The 19190-nt window shown below is 37.0% G+C and overlaps 1 protein-coding gene and 1 pseudogene across 1 annotated transcript; both read right to left on the bottom strand.

The window, feature by feature from the left end:
* Positions 1 to 3124: 3124 nt before the first annotated feature.
* LOC114544661 lies at positions 3125 to 6193 on the bottom strand. The gene is made up of 2 exons (XM_028563240.1): positions 6028 to 6193; positions 3125 to 5073 (listed from the first exon to the last, which is right to left on the bottom strand). Exons 1-2 carry the CDS (start codon positions 6191 to 6193, stop codon positions 3125 to 3127), a joined length of 2115 nt encoding a protein of 704 aa, XP_028419041.1.
* A 10653-nt stretch (positions 6194 to 16846) lies between these two features.
* On the bottom strand, positions 16847 to 18002 carry LOC114544659 (annotated as a pseudogene).
* Positions 18003 to 19190: the final 1188 nt, after the last annotated feature.

Raw genomic sequence — 19190 nt, forward strand, 5'->3', positions numbered from 1 at the left:
AAAGGATAAATAATTAAAATAACCATAACCGTTCAGGCAAGATCATGCAGTCTAGTGGCGAAGACAATCGTCTCCCAAGTAGTAAATCGATGGTTCGAATCCTCCCATGACCTTTTTTATTATGAACTTCGTGAAAAGAATAAAACAAATTAAGTAACCATCGCCGCTTAGCACAAGCCCTTGCAGTCTAATGGCTAAGACAACTGTCTCTAAAGTGGTAAATCGATGTTTTGAATCTTCCAAAAATATTTTATTATGAACTTCGTGAAAGGATAAAGTAAACTAAATAACGATGGTCATCCAGCACAAGACCTTGCAGCTAGTGGCAAAGACGATGGTCTCCATAGTTTTAAATCGATGGTTCGAATCCTAGCATAACCGTTTTTCATAATGAACTTCGTGAAAAGGATAAAGTAAATTAAATAACCATAAGCATTCATCACAAAATTTTGCATCCTAGTGGCGAAGACAATCGTCTCCCAAGTATTATATCGATGGTTCGAATCCTGCCATGACATTTTTCATTATGAACTTTGTGAAAAGAATAAAGTAAATTAAATATCCATGGCCGTTCAGCATGTCTTCAGCAGGCTGTCTTTTAAGTGGTAAATCGATGTTTCGAATCCTGCCAAAACCATTTTTTATTATGAACTTCGTAAAAGGGTAAAGTAAACTAAATAACCATGGCTATCCAGTACAAGAACTTGTGGTCTAGAGGCGAAGACGACTGTCTTCTAAGTGGTAAATCGATGTTTTGAATCCCGCTAAAAGGGACTGAACAGAGGGACTGGGCATCGCTGTCAATCTAATGTTAATTAGGGAGGACCTATATTCATATATTCTGTTACGCCAGGATGATTTTTATTGAAAGTGAGTTGTGTTCAAAAGAAATTAGCCAGGCACAGCAGATATGAATATGGTCCCCTCAATTAACGTCAGATTGACGCCAATGGTGGGGGAAGGGGTGAGAAGATGGTCGTGGGGTGAGAGCAAAAAGGAAGGACGACAGGTTGATAAAAAGAGAGAATAGTTGATAGGGAACGCTGTAGAAGGGACAACATAAACCAGACAACAAGGAAAACAGCCAAAACAATCGTTGCCTTCACAAACTTGAGTATGTGTAAAGAAGGGGGTGTCAAAAATGGCCAAAAATGCGCCACGTAATTTGTAAACAACCACTAGAGAGGTGTGAAAAATTTGCTTTGCCATATGTTGACAAAATGGACATCGTATACTAATTGGTTTAGTAAAAACGCATAGAAGAACGATGTTTCAAAAGCCTCTGTATGGGAAAACTTTTTTTACTGCGGAAAAATGTCCACCATGACCCACCATGTTTCTGCACACGTAGCATTGCTGAAATCTTTAAATTTTCAAACTCTTCATTCGCTCGTAATTTGCTAAATATTCTAGATGTATTGCATGTAGGCAATGCAAACCATGAAAATCATCATTTTATGGAGTGTTTGGGTATAATGGCATTTTCCTTCCCCTTACAAAATTGGTATACAACCCATCATCATTTCGCCCACGGAGTTAAAGGTTTGTTTACAGTGTGGAGAAAACAAATTGGTTCAATTAGATTTTGTCTGCGGTGAACGAAATCATTTCCTAATTCAGCGCCGTCAAAAGAAAATTAATATATATATTATATATATAATATATATATTATATATTATATAATATTATAATATATAATATATATATATATATATATATATATAATTATATAATATATATATAATATTATATAATATATATATATATAATATATAACTATATATTATATACCTTGCTGTCAGGATATGAAGATAAAGTGGTCAAGTAATATATTATATACCTTGCTGTCAGGATATGAAGATAAAGTGGTCAAGAACTATTTTAAGAGAACTTTAGCAGGTAGAAGAAGAGGACACAAAGTTGAGCTAATAGTAAGTGATAGGAAAGATTTTGCTTTCATGTGTAATTTTAAGAAGGGGCAATTGACAATTTCCTTTAATTATGGAGAATGGAATGTACATGGATTCCCCCAACATAGCTAATTCATTAATACTCTTTTTATATAGAACTACAAAATATGCCCATGTTCAATGTTTTTATTTTTTGGCTGATTTCAAGCTAAAAATAATGTGCGGTATATTACATGTGTCAGCAGTGTATCGCTGAATTAATTTCTGGAGATGAATGTGACCTTTCATAGGATGGGGGTTTTAATGTTGAAATTTGAGTTTCATACCGTAAAATTTATATACTTTCTGTTTATATATAATTTGATTTGTATTACTCATTTTGAACATTGTTTATATGTTGATTGAATTGCTGTTGAAATCATGTACTATTATGATAGCTTTTGTACAAAAAATCCATTTTAATGTTTACAAATGAAAAGAAAAAAAATTATTTCATTACTGTTGGTGTGCATTTGTATGTAGGTAAATTAAATAGTGTATCTGCAGTCTGTTGGTAGTTACTTATTCACACTTTATTACTGTATCATGTAATGCCGTGCTCCATAAATGCAAATCTTGCTTGCAAACTGAGCATTTACGGTATGTAGCCTGTGTGACCTTCATGTAAAGACAACAAACAAATAACTCTAAATTTGTCCAAGCTTCCCCCACCCGCCTCCCCCGTGCTTGCCGACATTTTTGGGAAATGAAATATTAACCCATTAAGTGCCAGCACTTTTCACATGACGAGTAAAATTGTCTGGTGTTAGACAGAGCAAATACTAAAGGTAGGGTGCATCAGGGCACAATGCCGTTTAATGGGTTAATTAGTAGATTTTCAGAATTTTGTCGGTAATTTTTGGACAAACACCCCCTGTCGACATGTCTTTATGACGGCCCTGATAGCTTAGTGTTCATATGTGCACCTCCCATCATTCCCATATCACAACAAATGAAGTCATTTGCCAGAATAATTTAATAAAAAATTTATTTTTCAAGTCAAATTCATAAAAAAGATTAATACATTAGCAAAAAGTTCACAAAAGGTTTGGCCGCATGCCCTGGCTACCCTGCTGCTGTTCTGTTCTCCAGCAGTTTAAGGTTTTCATCCGCTGGAACATAATTCACAAGAACACTGGCAGTTGAGTAACCCAAGTTGGCCAAGCTAATCAAACCTACTTAAACACAAGATTTTTCCCTGAGGAAACACTTGATACAATCAACCTCCTAAGCTTATCTGCACAGAATCTACACTTAACATCTGACATGCACACCTTCTGCAACCCACAATAACAGTATGCCAAATCTCCAGAGCTTACTTGTTTGGGAATATATGACTTGGCACAAGAATGATCAGATCTCTCATTAGGAAGGTTAAAACCTCTCTCCCTGAGCCAGATTAAGGATACAAACTCATGTCGGAAAATTTGTTCCCATCTGGAAACAAAATTGGTATTCCTGCTGTATTTTGCAATGAAGACATGTTTTGCCTCTCTTCCTTCCATTGAGTTAATACCGTTGCCAAGGTCATATTTGTCCTTCATGTACTGGGTATGGGCAGGAACAATATTGCCTATTGTCCAAACAGTGGGATTTACTTGAAAGAACAGAGCATTTGCCCGGAAATAGTCTCGACAGAGATTGGTAAGCTTCTTTATCTCATCATTTGAAATATTTATTCGACTGAATATCGAAACACAATCTCTAAGAAGAAGGCAAATGTATGCAAGAATATGCAGAATAGTTTTCTGCCTACCAGGCTCAGAAATAGGTTCAATATATGAAATTAATTTCATGAAATGCAGGAGAAAAAGTCTTGACTGCTTGCCAGTGAAGCGATATTCAAAACTTTTTCCATTAGCACCAGTTTCATCAAACCACTTGATGATCTTATTCGCTAACCTTGATAAATTGCATTCACGCATGGAAAGGATGTACATTTTAAATGGAGAGTTTGAAGGAACCTGAGCAAAAGAATTCACCTTCTGTCCAAGCTTTGTCATTGCAATTACTTCATAAAGCAACAACCTATGGGTAAGTGCACAAGCATTGTTTTTTAGGTGAAGCGGGTCTACATGAGCCCGATCAATCAACCTTCCAACAATGGGTTGAAATTCCTGGCGGCTTTTCAACTGGGCAATGAAGGATGTTACCTTAGATCTTACTGTGGCTGGTGCCAATGGTTTTTTGGCCATAGTTTTCTTAAAATCTTCAACCTTGTTTGCAGCAGAGACCCTGTCTTCATATTTCCAGGGCTTCCACATTTCCTTCCCAGAAAAACTGAAAGAACCTGCAAGAGAACTCATATTATGGGTGCTTACATTTGCAAAGGTAGAAAAGAAAGTGGCTGCGTTTGATAGTTCTCCACCAAAGAATGCCAACATCTTCATGTCGTTAGGCATTTCTGAGACATGAAATCTTACATTAACCATCTCACCACCACACTCAACCTGAAAGGTACTTTTCTCCAAAACACTAATATCACTCAAGCACTTTTGTAGAAACCGACGCACTGGCACACAATCCTCTTTACAATTGGCTCCAAACAATAGATAATTCTCATTGCTGCTTAGCACTTTCCTGCCTAAATTAAGAAAACTAACTAACCAGCAACACGAAGTGTCATCTTTTTCAAATGGTGCCCCATCGCCTCCAAGTGAAATATTGAAAGTGTAAGTTTGTTTCTTAAAGCATACAAGCTCATACCTCTTTCGACACACTAAGTAGTATCTAGCAAGAATAAGAACTATCTCCTGAATATTTCTATACACCCCATCAACTTTGTCAATTTCATCTAGACCATCACAAAGTGTTTCCCTAATGGAATAAAGTTTACCAATATCTATTGATTTAATATAATGTGCAAGCTTATGGTAAGGCAACAGTCTCGGAATAGGGCAGTTATTGATTTTTATACGAAGAGACTTTGCTTCATTACTCTTTTTGTAACTACTTGCCCTATAAACATTACGATACTTCCTTTTACCCATTATACCGCCACTATAATACACAGCGATACTTCTTGTCATGTTATCATTTGACTTTTCATAATCATTTATACCTTTCTGTAATATCTTAGGAATTACTCTTTTAACTGTTTTAACATTTGTTGAAAAAACATTAACTAAAAGTTTTTCAGAACATTTTGTTATTGCTGTGTCACACAGACCAACTTGGCCTGGTAAATTTGAGTGATTAGTAGCCCCATGAATCTGACATGCTGCCTCAAATGTCTCTGAACTCCTCCTTCTTGAAGTAGCTAGACTAACTGTACTATTTGCACCAAACTGAGTGCGGTTTCTCATTCTTATTGAGGTTGATCTCTCTGAAATAAATCTTTTCTTCCTAGGTGGCTCTGAACTACCATGACCTGCTCTACCTGCTCTATTCACTTCACTGATAACATCACCCCCTTCCTCAATATATTTATCAAGGTTTTCAATCTGAAGGCAATTATGAATTTTATTTAGAATGTGTGCAGCAGGAAAAAAAATACAAAAGCCAATATAATATACACAGCCAAAAACACCCAAGTTGCAACAAGTCTGCTGCAGGCCTGTTGCAACTTGTTGTATCAAACTGATATCTGATGTGTTCGCATGGCTTGCATCAGCTTGTTCAGACAGGGCTGTTACAAGTTGTCAACAGACTTGCTGCAAGTCGTCAACAGACTTGATGCAAGTTGTTCTCATCAGACCTGATGCAAGTTGTCAACAAACCTGTTAGAAGTTACAACAGACTTGCTGCAAGTTGTTCAATCAGACTTGTCAAGCTTGGGATTGACAAGTTGCATCAAGACTGCTAATTATGACAAGTTGCAACAAGACTGATTTTCACAGGCTTGTCGCAACTTGTTGAAATTAACCAGCTTTTTGCAACCGGTTGATAACTTGAAACAAGCCGGTAAAACTGACAACTTGCAACAAGTCTGTGGCGTTTCTGGCTGTGTAGTAGAGTACCAGTCCGTGAAACATGCTGCTCAGGTCTACATTCAAAGCACAATCAAATTAATATTTATATAACTCAATTTTTTAAAAAAATACACTAAATTTTGCATCTATTCGTCTCATTCTCTCACGTTTTGAACAAAGTTCCTTCTCTTTCTGAGCTAATTGCACATCTGTTTCCTGAATAGCTTTTGTTTCTTTTAAAACATTGTCCCATTTCTCCTTCTGCAAGACCATATATTTCCCAACAGGAAATCTGTTGTATCGCCTCTTCCTTACACCACTTGAGGCAGCCATGCTAGAAACATGATAAAATCCATCAAAATACAAGGAAAATAAGCGCTTTCTTGCCAAACAAAAAACATACGATCGAAGAACAATACCTAAGCGTTAAGTATTTGCCAAAGAACAAGCACAACAACGTAGCTGCCCAAAGTTTAATGAAGCCAAACATACCATTGTGTGTACTCAATGTGAATACCAAAACAATTCTTCAAAATAGGGTATCTACTTGCACGTAAAAAGTAGGTCAAATTAAATCTTTTCTCTGCATATTTGGTATCAAACGGGAGATTTTGATCAGCTCTACTTCGCTCATCGACTCAATTTTCTGAACAGTAAAAAGAGGCCTTATGGGAAGGCGTAAAAGTGGAGATAAAATCGAAATTCCTTGTTTTTCCGTATTAAAAAAACTCGAACCCAGTTTCCCAAAAATTGCGGGTCGCGACCGACACGATCTACGTGAGCGAATTTATTCCAGCCAGTGCCCGCCGTGGTACCTCTAACATGAGTGCAACCTTTCGTTCACTGCAATGTAATTTATAACCACTAAACTTCTACACAAAAATATGGCATATGTTGATGTTGAAATAGTTTCGAAACGTTAGCTTCAGTTAGCTTATCACTTTACTAAGAACCCACTTATTAAATTAGAAAAGGAATATGGACCTAACTTTTTGAAGACAGAGGGGAGGGGGGGCATTGATACTATGATGAATTACGATTTTGAATTTATTGCGAATAGTTTCATTTTAGGGAATGAGGTATAATTAACCCGAACATACCATATCACTTCCACTTTTATGACCAGCAAAGTCTTTGTAGAACTTTTAAAATATAATAATCAGTGGTTAATTGACAGATTGTACAATACAGTAAAACAAAGGTACGAAATAATAAAAATTACACTTCCTTACTAAAGCCTCTGTGATAAGGTCTTCTCTGCGCTCAGTAGAAATTGTAATATTCTGAGTCTTTTGCCTGCTTTGTCTATAAAACAAAAACAGTTTTTTTACAAATTACCAGCAGTTGTCAGTTTTATTTTATCTCAAGATTGACAACTGACCTTTTCTCCCACCAATGATAACTTCTGTTGGTGCCTTCAAGCTTGGCAAGATGTTTAGAAAATCTTTGAAAGCCCAATAAAATATTTTTGAAAATTTGTCAGTTAATAACTTACTCCATGTGGTTACCAACCATTCACATGTGCAATGACAAAACTAGATTGAGAACTTTATGGCTGCAGTTATATTCCAGTTGCCAAAATACATAGAAAGACAGAATGATAGTTGTCAGGTGTTGAAATCCTACATACAATAATTTGCATGAAATTATGGAAATGATAATAAAATCCTAAAAGGACATAGGATTGATTTCAACATCATTTGTTAGGAAAATCAGCAAAAGAACCTCTATTTTGGAGTTGGTCTGAATTCTTGACATTTTGCCAAAACTTTCTAATAGTTGTTTATCATAACAAAGAGCTATTATATATGTTAGGCATTTGCAAGCAAATTCCAATTTGAAACCCAGGATCATGCAGCAATTATATTGTATCAATATGGTGGAAGATAGGAAGTCAGGATACATATCACGTCAGATAAGCCCAGGTTGCAAAAGACATCTTAATCAAAATTTACATCTAAATGACTTTGACAAACATTGACACTCAGGTATTAAAGTCACATACTCGGTTAGAAAACTTGTAATTTGTAATAACAAAAATATTACAATTACCTGGTATTATTTAATATACCAGAGCAGTACTTGAGTGTGAAAGTACAAAAGTATCCAGAACTATTACACTTACTCAAAATCGAAAACATTCGATTGCAATTCCGTTATGATCTTTGGCGCATACCCGATTCGTGAACTTTGACGTCGGGCGCGTGATGAAAGGACTGATGAAATATTATGTGGCAGATCACTAATGAGGGTTATAAGGCCGTGTTACGAGTAACGAAATATATTGTAATAATTAAATAAATATGTAATGCATAATTATACGGCACTAATAATATAATGCTACCATTAAATTGTTCTACGGTTCTACGGTTTTATGGTTTTATTGTTTGATGGTTCTACGGTTCTATGGTTCTATGGTTCTATGGTTCTACGGTTCTACGGTTCTACCGTTCTACGGTTATATGGTTCCATGGTTCTATGGTTCTACGGTTCCAGGGTTCTACAGTTCCAGGATTCTACGGTTCCATTGTTCTACGGTTCTATGGTTTTACAGTTCTATTGCAATAATACGAAATTTTCTATAAATCTCTAATAAAGTATATTATTTACTCTCTTTTCAGTTTACACTGTCTTAAAATTCGTAAAAAACTAAAAACGATTGTTAATAAATCCAAAAAAGGCAAAGCGAGACGATGTTTGAAATTTCAAATTAAAATTTCGCCTTTCTCTCGTTGTACGGTTGGTTGCCGCGACACTATATCCCCAAATATGTCGATTATGCGTCCACTCTGACTCTTACTCATTATTATATTTCGGTCAGTGGATGCATTTACGTAACATTGGTTCACAAGGGAATGAGGGATATTTACTGTCAACAATCAGGCGTATAAAATTAATTTATCAAACCATGGAAGAAAAACAAAATATTTCACCTATGATAATTTGGAAATATCCCTTCCTTGCTGACTCAATTGTGGTGGAAGAGTAAGTGATAACCTTGTTGATGTACATAATCTTTACGATTATTTATGTTTACCACCTCTATGATACCTTTAAGAAATGGATCTGACTTGTTAAACATATCAATAAATATTTTTTCTGATACAGGGTTCATGGAGCATAAGAATGCCTGGGGTAGAAACAATTTAAGAAAAAATCCTGCACTTTAGCTTGTTACAGAGGTAAGTTTGCTTTTAGTTTACAGCTTTAATATTGATATAAGGTACTATAATTCTTGTTGACAAACTATCCAAGCTGATAATTGACTGCCAAATTTCTTTGTTCGACATACCCATGTGTGCTACTTCGCTACTTTTTAGTTACCTGCCATATTTTGTATAAAATTCTCATTGATATTTTAGTTAATTGACAGAGTAAGGGTTTTAAATTACCAGTAGAGGAATTTTCTTTCACAATGTATCTAGCAAACTCTATTAATTCTTTTTCAGGTAAAAGCAGAATTTTAAAGAGTAAACCACAAGTTAATCCATGATATTATTGGCAAATTTCAATCCATTGATTGAGAAAAATATTTTGGACTATGCCAAGAAATGTAACAAGAAACTACATTTGTTCTTATAAACAGAGTGGAGAGAGCAATTACTGGGAAATCAGGTAAGTCATGCAATTAATAATAATTTGCCAAACCAATGGCAAAATTATAGTATTATAGCAATACAGGCTATTGCTACATGAAATATGCCTATTTATAATCTAACATAATCTATCTTGATAAACAATTTTTTTAACAGACATCCAGAGCACAGTTGCTTAGATTTTGAAGGAATTATTGAAGAAGAATGTAGGAGAATCTCAGTCTCTCTTTTTTAAGATTTGTTCAGTAAGTGTAAGAACCTTTGTGGGCTGACTTTGTTTTTTAAATACTTTTAAAGTCCTTCTAAAAAACATTGGTTTCTTATTAAAGGTTGTTGATTCCATAGATCAGGATAATGATTCAGAAGACATTTCAGACGTTCAAACTTTGATGATTGCGGTGGAGGGCAAATGTTATCCTATCGAAGAGCACTCAACCTTATTTTATCCACTAAACATGGAGTACATTGCTGGTGTGGCAAATGGAAACTGCTCTGGTCGGCAAGCCTTAGGACAAAAACTTTTGAAGGACGTTAAGTACACTAGACATTTTATACATTCTTGTACATAGATTTTCCTGTCACAGCATATGTAGAAATAAATATTTTCAAGTCGCATTTTGTATACTTCGTATGATTATATAGCTTATGCTATTTAGTCGCTCCAATGCTAGCGCCAAAAGTGCAAAAACTAAACCACACAAACTTCGGGTGTTAAATAAGACGATGTAAAAACTGATGTGTAGGTTAAAATAACAAAAAATAGACATCGCCTTAAAGGTTTTGTTTAAATCAGCATTTGTTTGTCAATAATTCGATTTTCTATCGATCTACTTATTAAATTTCAACATGACACTTGCCAAGCAAGTTACGTCATGCGCACATTGGGCAAAAAAACGTGTGACTCGATTTGGCTTCAGTTTCATATCTGTATTACAAAACAAACACGACAAAAAATGTTGGCTTACATGATTTCACTACATTTCATTATCTATAGGTATTATTTACAAACATTTAAAAAATGTACTATTAAGTTAAGCATGCCGTCACACTAAAGAGTCAAAAGAAACATATGCATATAAATACCTATATAGGTGATTACAACAAATTTTAGCAAGTATACAAATAAGTTGTACCATATAGCAAAATTTATAGGTATGGATAACAATTTTCATAGCATGGATGAGTTACAAGCAAGCATGTTGAAGCAATAATAATGTTACAATATATAAAATTATATTACTACCGTTTTTTTATGCAATCAAAATGTTCAACAGAGCTTATCTCTTTAAGTCATCCGGCTGCCAATAGTCCAGGTGATGAACAGTTTTTGACTTTTGATACCATGTCAGAGTCATCCATAAAGAACAATGGGCTGGCATAAGAACATATATTTAGCATGATATGAATACATGTATCTTTTACAGATAGTACCACATAAAATATGGTATGTATTCATGGAAAAACTAGATTTAGGCTAATCATTATTATAATATAATGTCCTCTTTGATCTAAAACTTCCTAATTATCAGATTTCCTCAGTTACCATTGGTCTCTCATTTATTTATTGAGTCCCCTCATGTCTTTCCCCATGCAATGTTGCAAAATTCTGTTCTAATCTAAAAGGACAAAAATAATGAATTAACAAGGCTAGCAATATAGCCACAGCAATGACAGCATTATTAGTGTCATCATCAAGACAATAATAACTCAAGGATAAAGGAACATTATGCTGACTTTCTTCGCCTGGCACCAATAAAGTACTTATTGAGTGCCATTGTGCCAGAAATTTGAACACTTTTAATATTAACGCAACGAAATGTCAATGTTTACCTTAATCCCTTTGTCTCAAATGTAAAAATTGCAAAATCGATCTCTTGGTAAATGAAAAACCAGATGGTTTTCCTGAAAAATCAACGCAACGGCTGGCAACCTAATAAGATTTTTGGAATCTTAATTCATCCAGAAGCAGGGCAATATGGCCAATAATGCCAAGGAAAATGCTTGTTTTTTGAAGCAGAGACATTGTGTGAGAATTACCGGTGTTTTTTTAGTTCTTTTTATGGCATCACCCTTGAATACTCCACCAAATCCACCTTCACCAATCAAGCCATTGTCGATATAGTAATAAATCGCTCCTGAAAGTCAAAAGCAATTGCTTGTCAATATAACTGAACAACTAAAGAAATATGTGAAGTAAAATGGATTTTAGAATAAAAACGCAAACTCTAAAAATTTTTGTAGCGATAGAATCGGCTTGCCTTTTGACTTGCAAACTTCAACAAAGTTTTCCCCATCGACAACTCTAGTGACGCCTGGCACAATTGAAGGTTGGGAAGGTTTGAGAAAATAAATGGGCTTACCAAAGGATTGTTTTGAAATTAAACTTTCATAAATCCCTGTCTTTCCCATCGCTGGTAGTGAAGTTTGTGTTTCATCGAGTTTCGGCCGACTTTGTAGTCTCAAAATCCACGAAGTATCTCTGGTTGGTCTTCGAACCACAATCTGAACCCATCCTTTACCAACGCAACTGCACCCATTGCTTGAGTCACAAGATTTCTGTACTGAGCCTACGGTACCAGTGGCCTTTAAATCGCGGGTAAGAAGGTCAGTTGCTTTCGTATCGAATTTTGTGTTTGACACCTGGCTAGAATCATTTGCACGAGCTTTGCTATCAGTTGAACAAGCCTGGAAATGTCAAATACGTTACTAAGAGCTTTCACTAGAAGAATATTAAAACTTGGTCGCTCTTGCAAATATATTTTGTTGTTTAAGCATGAATACGCTGGGCAAACAGCGTATGCGAATTTAAACAATGATACTCAAAGCATTTTCCTTACCTGACTAATTGAGGCCTTGTTTTTGTTTCTCTTAAGCTCAACTTTTAAAACCTCAGGCTCCGTGCCCTTCTGCAGTGAATCATCTCCCACAAACACTTTTCCTGCCGAACAATATGCGCATGACATGTTCGAAGTTTCCCGGTTGTTGACTGTAACCGTGATCAACCCATTGCCAAGCAACCATCTTCTTGACGCTCCATTGTGCAGGAGTCGTTCAACAACTGCACTTCTATAACCAGAGAGGTGCTGAAATCACCTCACACTCGCCTGCACTGTTTGTCTAGAATAAGGCTAAACTCTGTATGAAAGGTATCTGTATGAAGCACAAATTACAGATCCTTTTATTACAAATTACAAGGCTAAAATCTGCGTTTGAAGGTAAATTAAGCACAAACTTCAAATATTAGTTGTAACCTCAGAATTACTGGTTAAAACTGGCCTTGGAAGAACATTAGTTTTATTTGTGACCAATATTCTTCCGTTTCTCGCAATCCGCGCACGTTATATCAACAGGTAAGTTAACGGACCAGGCAAAAGTCCCTGCTTTAATTCGGGCACACACACAACGATTTTACGGTAATTGGTCCATTTAGGTTTATACATATAGGCAGCCCTTGCCCAGACATGTTTTCCTTCTCGCGGCGCTTGCGCCTCGCGCGTGTACGCCAGTCTAATTAGTCTAATATTATGACCACTGAGCATAGGAACCCCAATAAATATTGTTGAAAGAAAAAGTAAATAGTCCAGTTACGGTTGCAAGTTCAGTAACGTCAGTGATCGCGAAGCATATAAATATATAGTTATTGAGAAGGATGGAAACTCTTGTAATAATATAAACATACATACGAATTTCACTCGCAAAATTTCATATCAAAACAACGAGAATCCCTCAAATAAATTATCACAAATACATTTTAGATACTCGAACAATAAATATTCCATTAAAAATATTTTAAAAAGCAAATGAAAATGCACAAAAAATGTACAAAACATTTGCCTATTTGCCGAAAAATATCGTGGAACCATGCGAGATATAAAATGCGGTTTGAAGAACGAATCTGATTGGTCAAAAAAATAAACAAACGACGTGTGCTTGTCAAGCATCCGCGGGGTAAAGTCAAAGTGTAATTGGAAAATTAAACGAGACTTACCTGTAAGTTGAAGTTTGATTGGAATTCTATCGAGTCTGGAGCAGCAGCAAGGGATTACATGAGATTGCCAAACGCATGCGCACAACCAGTATTGACAGCCGAGTGTGAGTGTCTCAATGTGTGCACAATACCAGTATTATTTTCTTGGGCACACTCTGAGTATTTGCAACCCTGGGCGGGTAATAGGACTTATGATAGCATCAATAAGTTAACATTGGGTGGGCATGTAATCCCTTGCTGCTGCTCCAGACTCGATAGAATTCCAATCAAACTTCAACTTACAGGTAAGTCTCGTTTAATTTTTCAATTCTTTCTCGTCTGTCCCAGCAGCAGGGATTCCATGAGATTTTAAAGACAGACACTTACACGAGTGGTACCATATGAAGCCCACCAAACTAAATGTGTAATTGAAACTTTTTGCCAACAGAATTACCAGGTTTCCTGGCAAAGAAACTACTAACAATGTTCTCATACAAACACTAGCCAAAAAACCCCAGTTTATGCTTTACATGGTCGACAGAACAGCCTCAGTAAAACTGTTCGTTTGAACTGGTTTGTTATAGTATCTATCGAAACACCGAGACGAAGACCATCCTGCTATTTTAAGGATCTCTTGAATAGGGACAGCTGCAGCTTTTGCCTTTGACGTAGAAGCTGCTCTTGTGCTGTGTGGTTTAAATTGTGCAACATCTATACCAGCATCTTTCATAACAGACCGGATCCATCGTGAAATTGTATCTCTAGAAACATGTTTGTGTGGTTTTACGAGTGTAATAAACACCCTCGTTTCAGAGCCCCGTAAAGCCTTTGTTCTCGTTAAATATTCTTTCATGTGTGCAAAAACACAAAGACTTTGATCTGCTGGATAAGCTCTCAGCGTAATAGATGGTGGTTCGTACCCCGGACGACTTTGTTTTACGTGCTCCGGAAGAGTAAATTCCAAACGATCAGGAAACTCAGCCATAAATTCTATATCAAGCATGTGGAGGCTCTGTCCTCGTTGCGCAGTAACCAACGCTACCAACATGATAGTCTTAAGTGTCAATTGTTTCATTGGTAGTTCTGAGATGTTGGGAAACGAAGATAGGTATGTCAGAACCACTTGAACATCCCATGTTGTTTTATAGCGAGGCGTGGGCGGGGTACTCTTATATACTCCTTTCATAAATCTTGTAACAATAGGATGACTCCCTATGCTGGAATTGTCTTTAGGTATGGTAAATGCTGATATAGCACTTCTGGCAGTGTTTAACGTCGTATACGCCAAGCCTTGTTCATGCAGTTCAGTTAGAAAGTCCAACACTAATGTCACAGGGGGATCAAAGGGATTAATTTCTCGTTGATCACAAAACTTTGTCCATTTCTTGAGGTATGGCTCATACTGCTTGTGTGTTCCCTCAGACCAGGATCGCAAAATGATCTCTGCAGCTTTCCCTGAAATGCCTCTCTGCTGGACAGTCTTCCTGAGACTTTGCACGCCATCAATCGCATCTGATTTCTCAGCGGGTGAAGGGCATTGTTGTGAGTTTGTACCAACAGCGCATTGGACTGAGGAAGGAGTCGAGGCTTGTCGACCAATAAACGAAGAAGAATAGTGAACCACGGTTGCGTTTTCCAAACTGGAACTAAAGAACACTCGAGGCTTTGTCCTGTTCGATTTTCTGCAAGCATGTTGGAATAAGGCTAAAGGGGGGAAAAGCATAAAAATAGTGAAGATGCCAATCTATTAAGAGTGCATTAATAAACGAAGCCCCTGGGTCTGGCTTCCAAGAAGCATATTTAGCCACTTTAAAATTTAGTCTAGATGCAAACAAGTCAATTTCAAATGGGCCCCAAAGTGCATGTATATTATCAAACACCTTAGAGTCAAGAGACCATTCTGTGGACTCATTAAATTTCCTAGATTCAGTGTCAGCTTCACTATTCTGAGCCCCTGGAATGTGGCAAGCACTTAACCAGATATCTCTCTTGGTACACCAATCCCAAATCAGGTGTGCCATTTCATTACAAACTGGAGATTTGATGCCGCCCATAGCATTAATATAGGAGACGGTAGTTGTGTTATCAGAGAGTATTCTTATATGCTTTCGTTTAAAATCACAGCATAACGATTGTAACCCGAGCAGAACTGCTTTCAGTTCTAAATAGTTAATGTGAAATTCCTGTTCGTTCTTGTCCCAAAGACCCCCAGTTTTACGCTCGCCTAACACAGCCCCCCAACCTTTGGTAGAAGCATCAGTTGTTAGGGTGATATCAGGGTTGGATACAGTGATATTTTTATATGATGTTTCTATATTTGTATCCACCAAGTCAACTCAGACCTGGAGTCTTTTGTTAAGTGCATGATAGCATCATAATTTCCTTTATTTCTCTGCAATGCTGCAGTTTTATTGATTTCCAACTGTCGGTAATGTAGTTCCCCAAATTGTACCCCGGGTAAGCTTGAAACTAAAAGGCCTATAACATGGGCCAGCCCCCTGATGGTTACTTGTGTCTGCTTCTGTAACTCTACACAAGTCTTCTTTACATAACTGGCTTTAGATGGTGGGAGCCTAATGGTCATGAGAACACTATTTAGTAAAAACCCAAGAAATTCTATTTCCTGTTTTGGTTCAAAGCTTGATTTATCTGGGTGTATAATAAAACCCAAGCTACAAAAAGTGTCCACAGTGTCATGAACATTTTTCTTGCAAGCTGTGTAATCATAGCCAACAAGAAGTGAATCATCAATATGGCCCATACAAGTATGGCCCATGGATCGAATACGAGTATAAACTGGTTTCAATAATTTAGTAAACAATCTTGGAGCACATGCTAAGCCATTAGGCAAACATGTAAATTGAAAATAACTATCTCCCCATTGAAACTTTAAAAATTTTCTATCCTCTTTGGCCACTGGGACTGAGTAGTAAGCATCCTTAAGATCCACAGATGCCATAAAGCAGTCTGGCCGCATAAGTTTTAAGGCTGTCTGAATTGTGTCCATTTTAAAATGGTGGTATGCCACATATTCATTAAGTTGTTTCAGATTTAATATCATTCTGTGAGTTCCATCCTTTTTGGGCCTCACAAAAACTGTGGAAAGAAACTCACTGGGTTCACTAGAAGTGTTTTCAATCACTCCTTTTTTGCAAAGTTTATCTATCTCAGCATCAATAATTTCTTTCTCTGAGATTGCAAATGTTATTTGTTTAGGTCTAGTGAGCTTGGTCTGTACAGGGTAGCCTGCAGTAAATTCAATATGATAATGCTTTATAGCAGCAAGAATAGCAGGATCACTAGTTAATGATCCCCACTTAGTAGCATAATATTGCAGGCAACCAGCCTTAAAATTTTTTGCCTTTTCAGCAAAATCGAGAATGCAAATTTGTTTGTGTGAATTTTTGTCACCCACCTGGTTTGTTACTGTCCCTTCCGATTGGGAGCAGTGTGATTTCGTCTTGGAAGGTTCCCCTGAGTTGACGCCCGGCCCTGTCCTAAAAAAGGACGTCTTGAAAAAGTGTTGCTTGCCCTATCATAAGGCTTTGGTCGCACAAACTTTGGCTTGTAGCTTTTAGCTGTGTAGCGATTTTGACTGGGTGGCCGTGACGTAGAGGGTTTTTGCATTTGCTGGCCTACTTTCTTTGCCTCAGCCATATCTTTCATATGCTTAGGGAGGTCCTCCCCAAAAAGCTTACTAGAGGGTTTGATTTCCTCTTTGCACAATCTTGTGTATGGAGGATTTAGATCTGGCTTTATCAGCTCTCTCCTCTTCATGTTGAGCTTCCAATTTGCATGGCTTAAAATAGCAATGCTATCCATTACTTTATCAAGAATTTGGCGAGTTTCTGGTGTCTTTCCCTGTTGTATAGCTGATACAAGGTTTCCCGCCAAATTTGTTAACACAGATAAGCCTTGAATCAATGGCTCCTGTGTCCGCTGAAAAGCTAGGTCCACGGATCGTGTTTTTCTGGACATCAAGTCCCAGATTTCTTCGTTAACTGTAGTGAGAGTAAGATACTCACAATTAGCTGGCGGTGGGTATTTATCCACTCGCTCTTGCACCGTGGCTGGTGAGAGGTCGCCTATCAACATATTGTCGATTAACTGGGCGATCTTGCTCTCAATAGCTGGAGATTTTGTGCCGTTGGATAAATGCCTGAGTCAGGCTTTCCAAAAACTCGCTCTGAGGACCTGAGTCAGGTGCAACAGAGTCCTGCGACATATCTTTGTCGCTTGTGGCAACGCAAGTGGTGTCGAGCACGTTGGCCAAAGTGTTGTTGATGTCAAGCGAAGCGTCAATGACAATGTCGCTTTCAATCTGCTCCTCATCAACATTCGTTACAGTTGGGTCAACTGTATTTAGTAAAATGTCCTCTCTTAAGCTTTCAATAGCAGCTGCTTGCTTTTCAGAAGCAACTGTCTGCTTTTCAGAAGCCGTGGCAAGTTTCATTAGCGAAGCTTGTAGTCCTTGCAGAACGTCCGCCATCTTGTCTTTCTCGAGGTCTTTTTTGCCCGTATCGACGGCAACTTTAGCGTTCTCAGCCCGTATTTCGGCGTCAGGAGCTGTGGTCGCCATAGGCCAGATTCTTCGTTTCTATATTTGTAAGACTTCAATCGATAAACCAGCGAAATATCCAAAAATAACAGTAAATTTCGTCGAGCGATTATTTTTTGACTGTACTGGAAAGCGCGCGAAAAGCACTGGTTGTGCGCATGCGTTTGGCAATCTCATGGAATCCCTGCTGCTGGGACAGACGAGATAGAATTCAAGTTGAAAAAAAACGAGAACACACAAAAAATTAAAGTTTGTAAAAATACAGGTCGAAAATTTATAAATACTTTTTTTATGCGAACGTTTTAAACGCAAATGGGCTAAAATTTCAAGATGACTGCAAAGGTTAAACTGGTTTTTCAACGTGAATTAAGCCAAGGCCTAGTTCTCAGCTCGCAGACTGAGGAAACATTGAAGAATGTTTAAAAAACCACAATGTAAGACATCATGGAAAAATCGCGAGAAATAACATTGAATTTGGCTTACCACAATTCGTATCTCCGATGCAATAGACGTCCGCTACGATTGTCATAATGAGTTTTTATGTGGTACACTAATATATTGAATATTCGTTCTGCAATTACATAATAGGAAAGGGAGAATAAAAAAATTATATTTTATATAACACCAGTGTATGATAAATGGAACTGTACAGCAAAATAGGCTATTACTCCTGACAATAATGTTGCACAGAAGCAAGACATTAAATATCTCAGAAATATTTGGGCTAAAGACCCCGGAATACCACTAAACAATAGCAGTTGAAATGATTATTTGAATAGTATATTCCAACCAGCATATAGTTATAACCTGCATTTTTTTATAAGTAAAAACAATAATCAAAATAATACGTTGCTTTGTTATCTCAAATTACTCACCCATAGCAAGATATATTTTAGAAATTCCATATCTTTCATCTTTTTTGGTACTCTGTTGTCTTCGAAATGTCCCAATTTTACATGTTGTCAATCTGTTGTAATTTTAAGTAATTCTTGGGCTAGGATGTGCAAAAGAATCGAAGAAATAGCATTTCATAAGTGCTAAGCGATAATCGTTGGTAAGCACGTGCTTAAGACAAGCTCGAATCGGAACTAGGTCAGAATTTCGGCTTTTTGCCCGAATTTGTTTTCCATATTTTTATTATTGTGAAATATTATTGCCGGTGATGCGATAATTCATATCATCCGGTATGTTTATATAAAAAATCGGCAA

Source organism: Dendronephthya gigantea, unplaced genomic scaffold (genome assembly GCF_004324835.1).
Source record: "Dendronephthya gigantea isolate DGI-Jeju-01 unplaced genomic scaffold, DenGig_1.0 000896F, whole genome shotgun sequence".
Lineage (NCBI taxonomy): Eukaryota > Metazoa > Cnidaria > Anthozoa > Malacalcyonacea > Nephtheidae > Dendronephthya > Dendronephthya gigantea.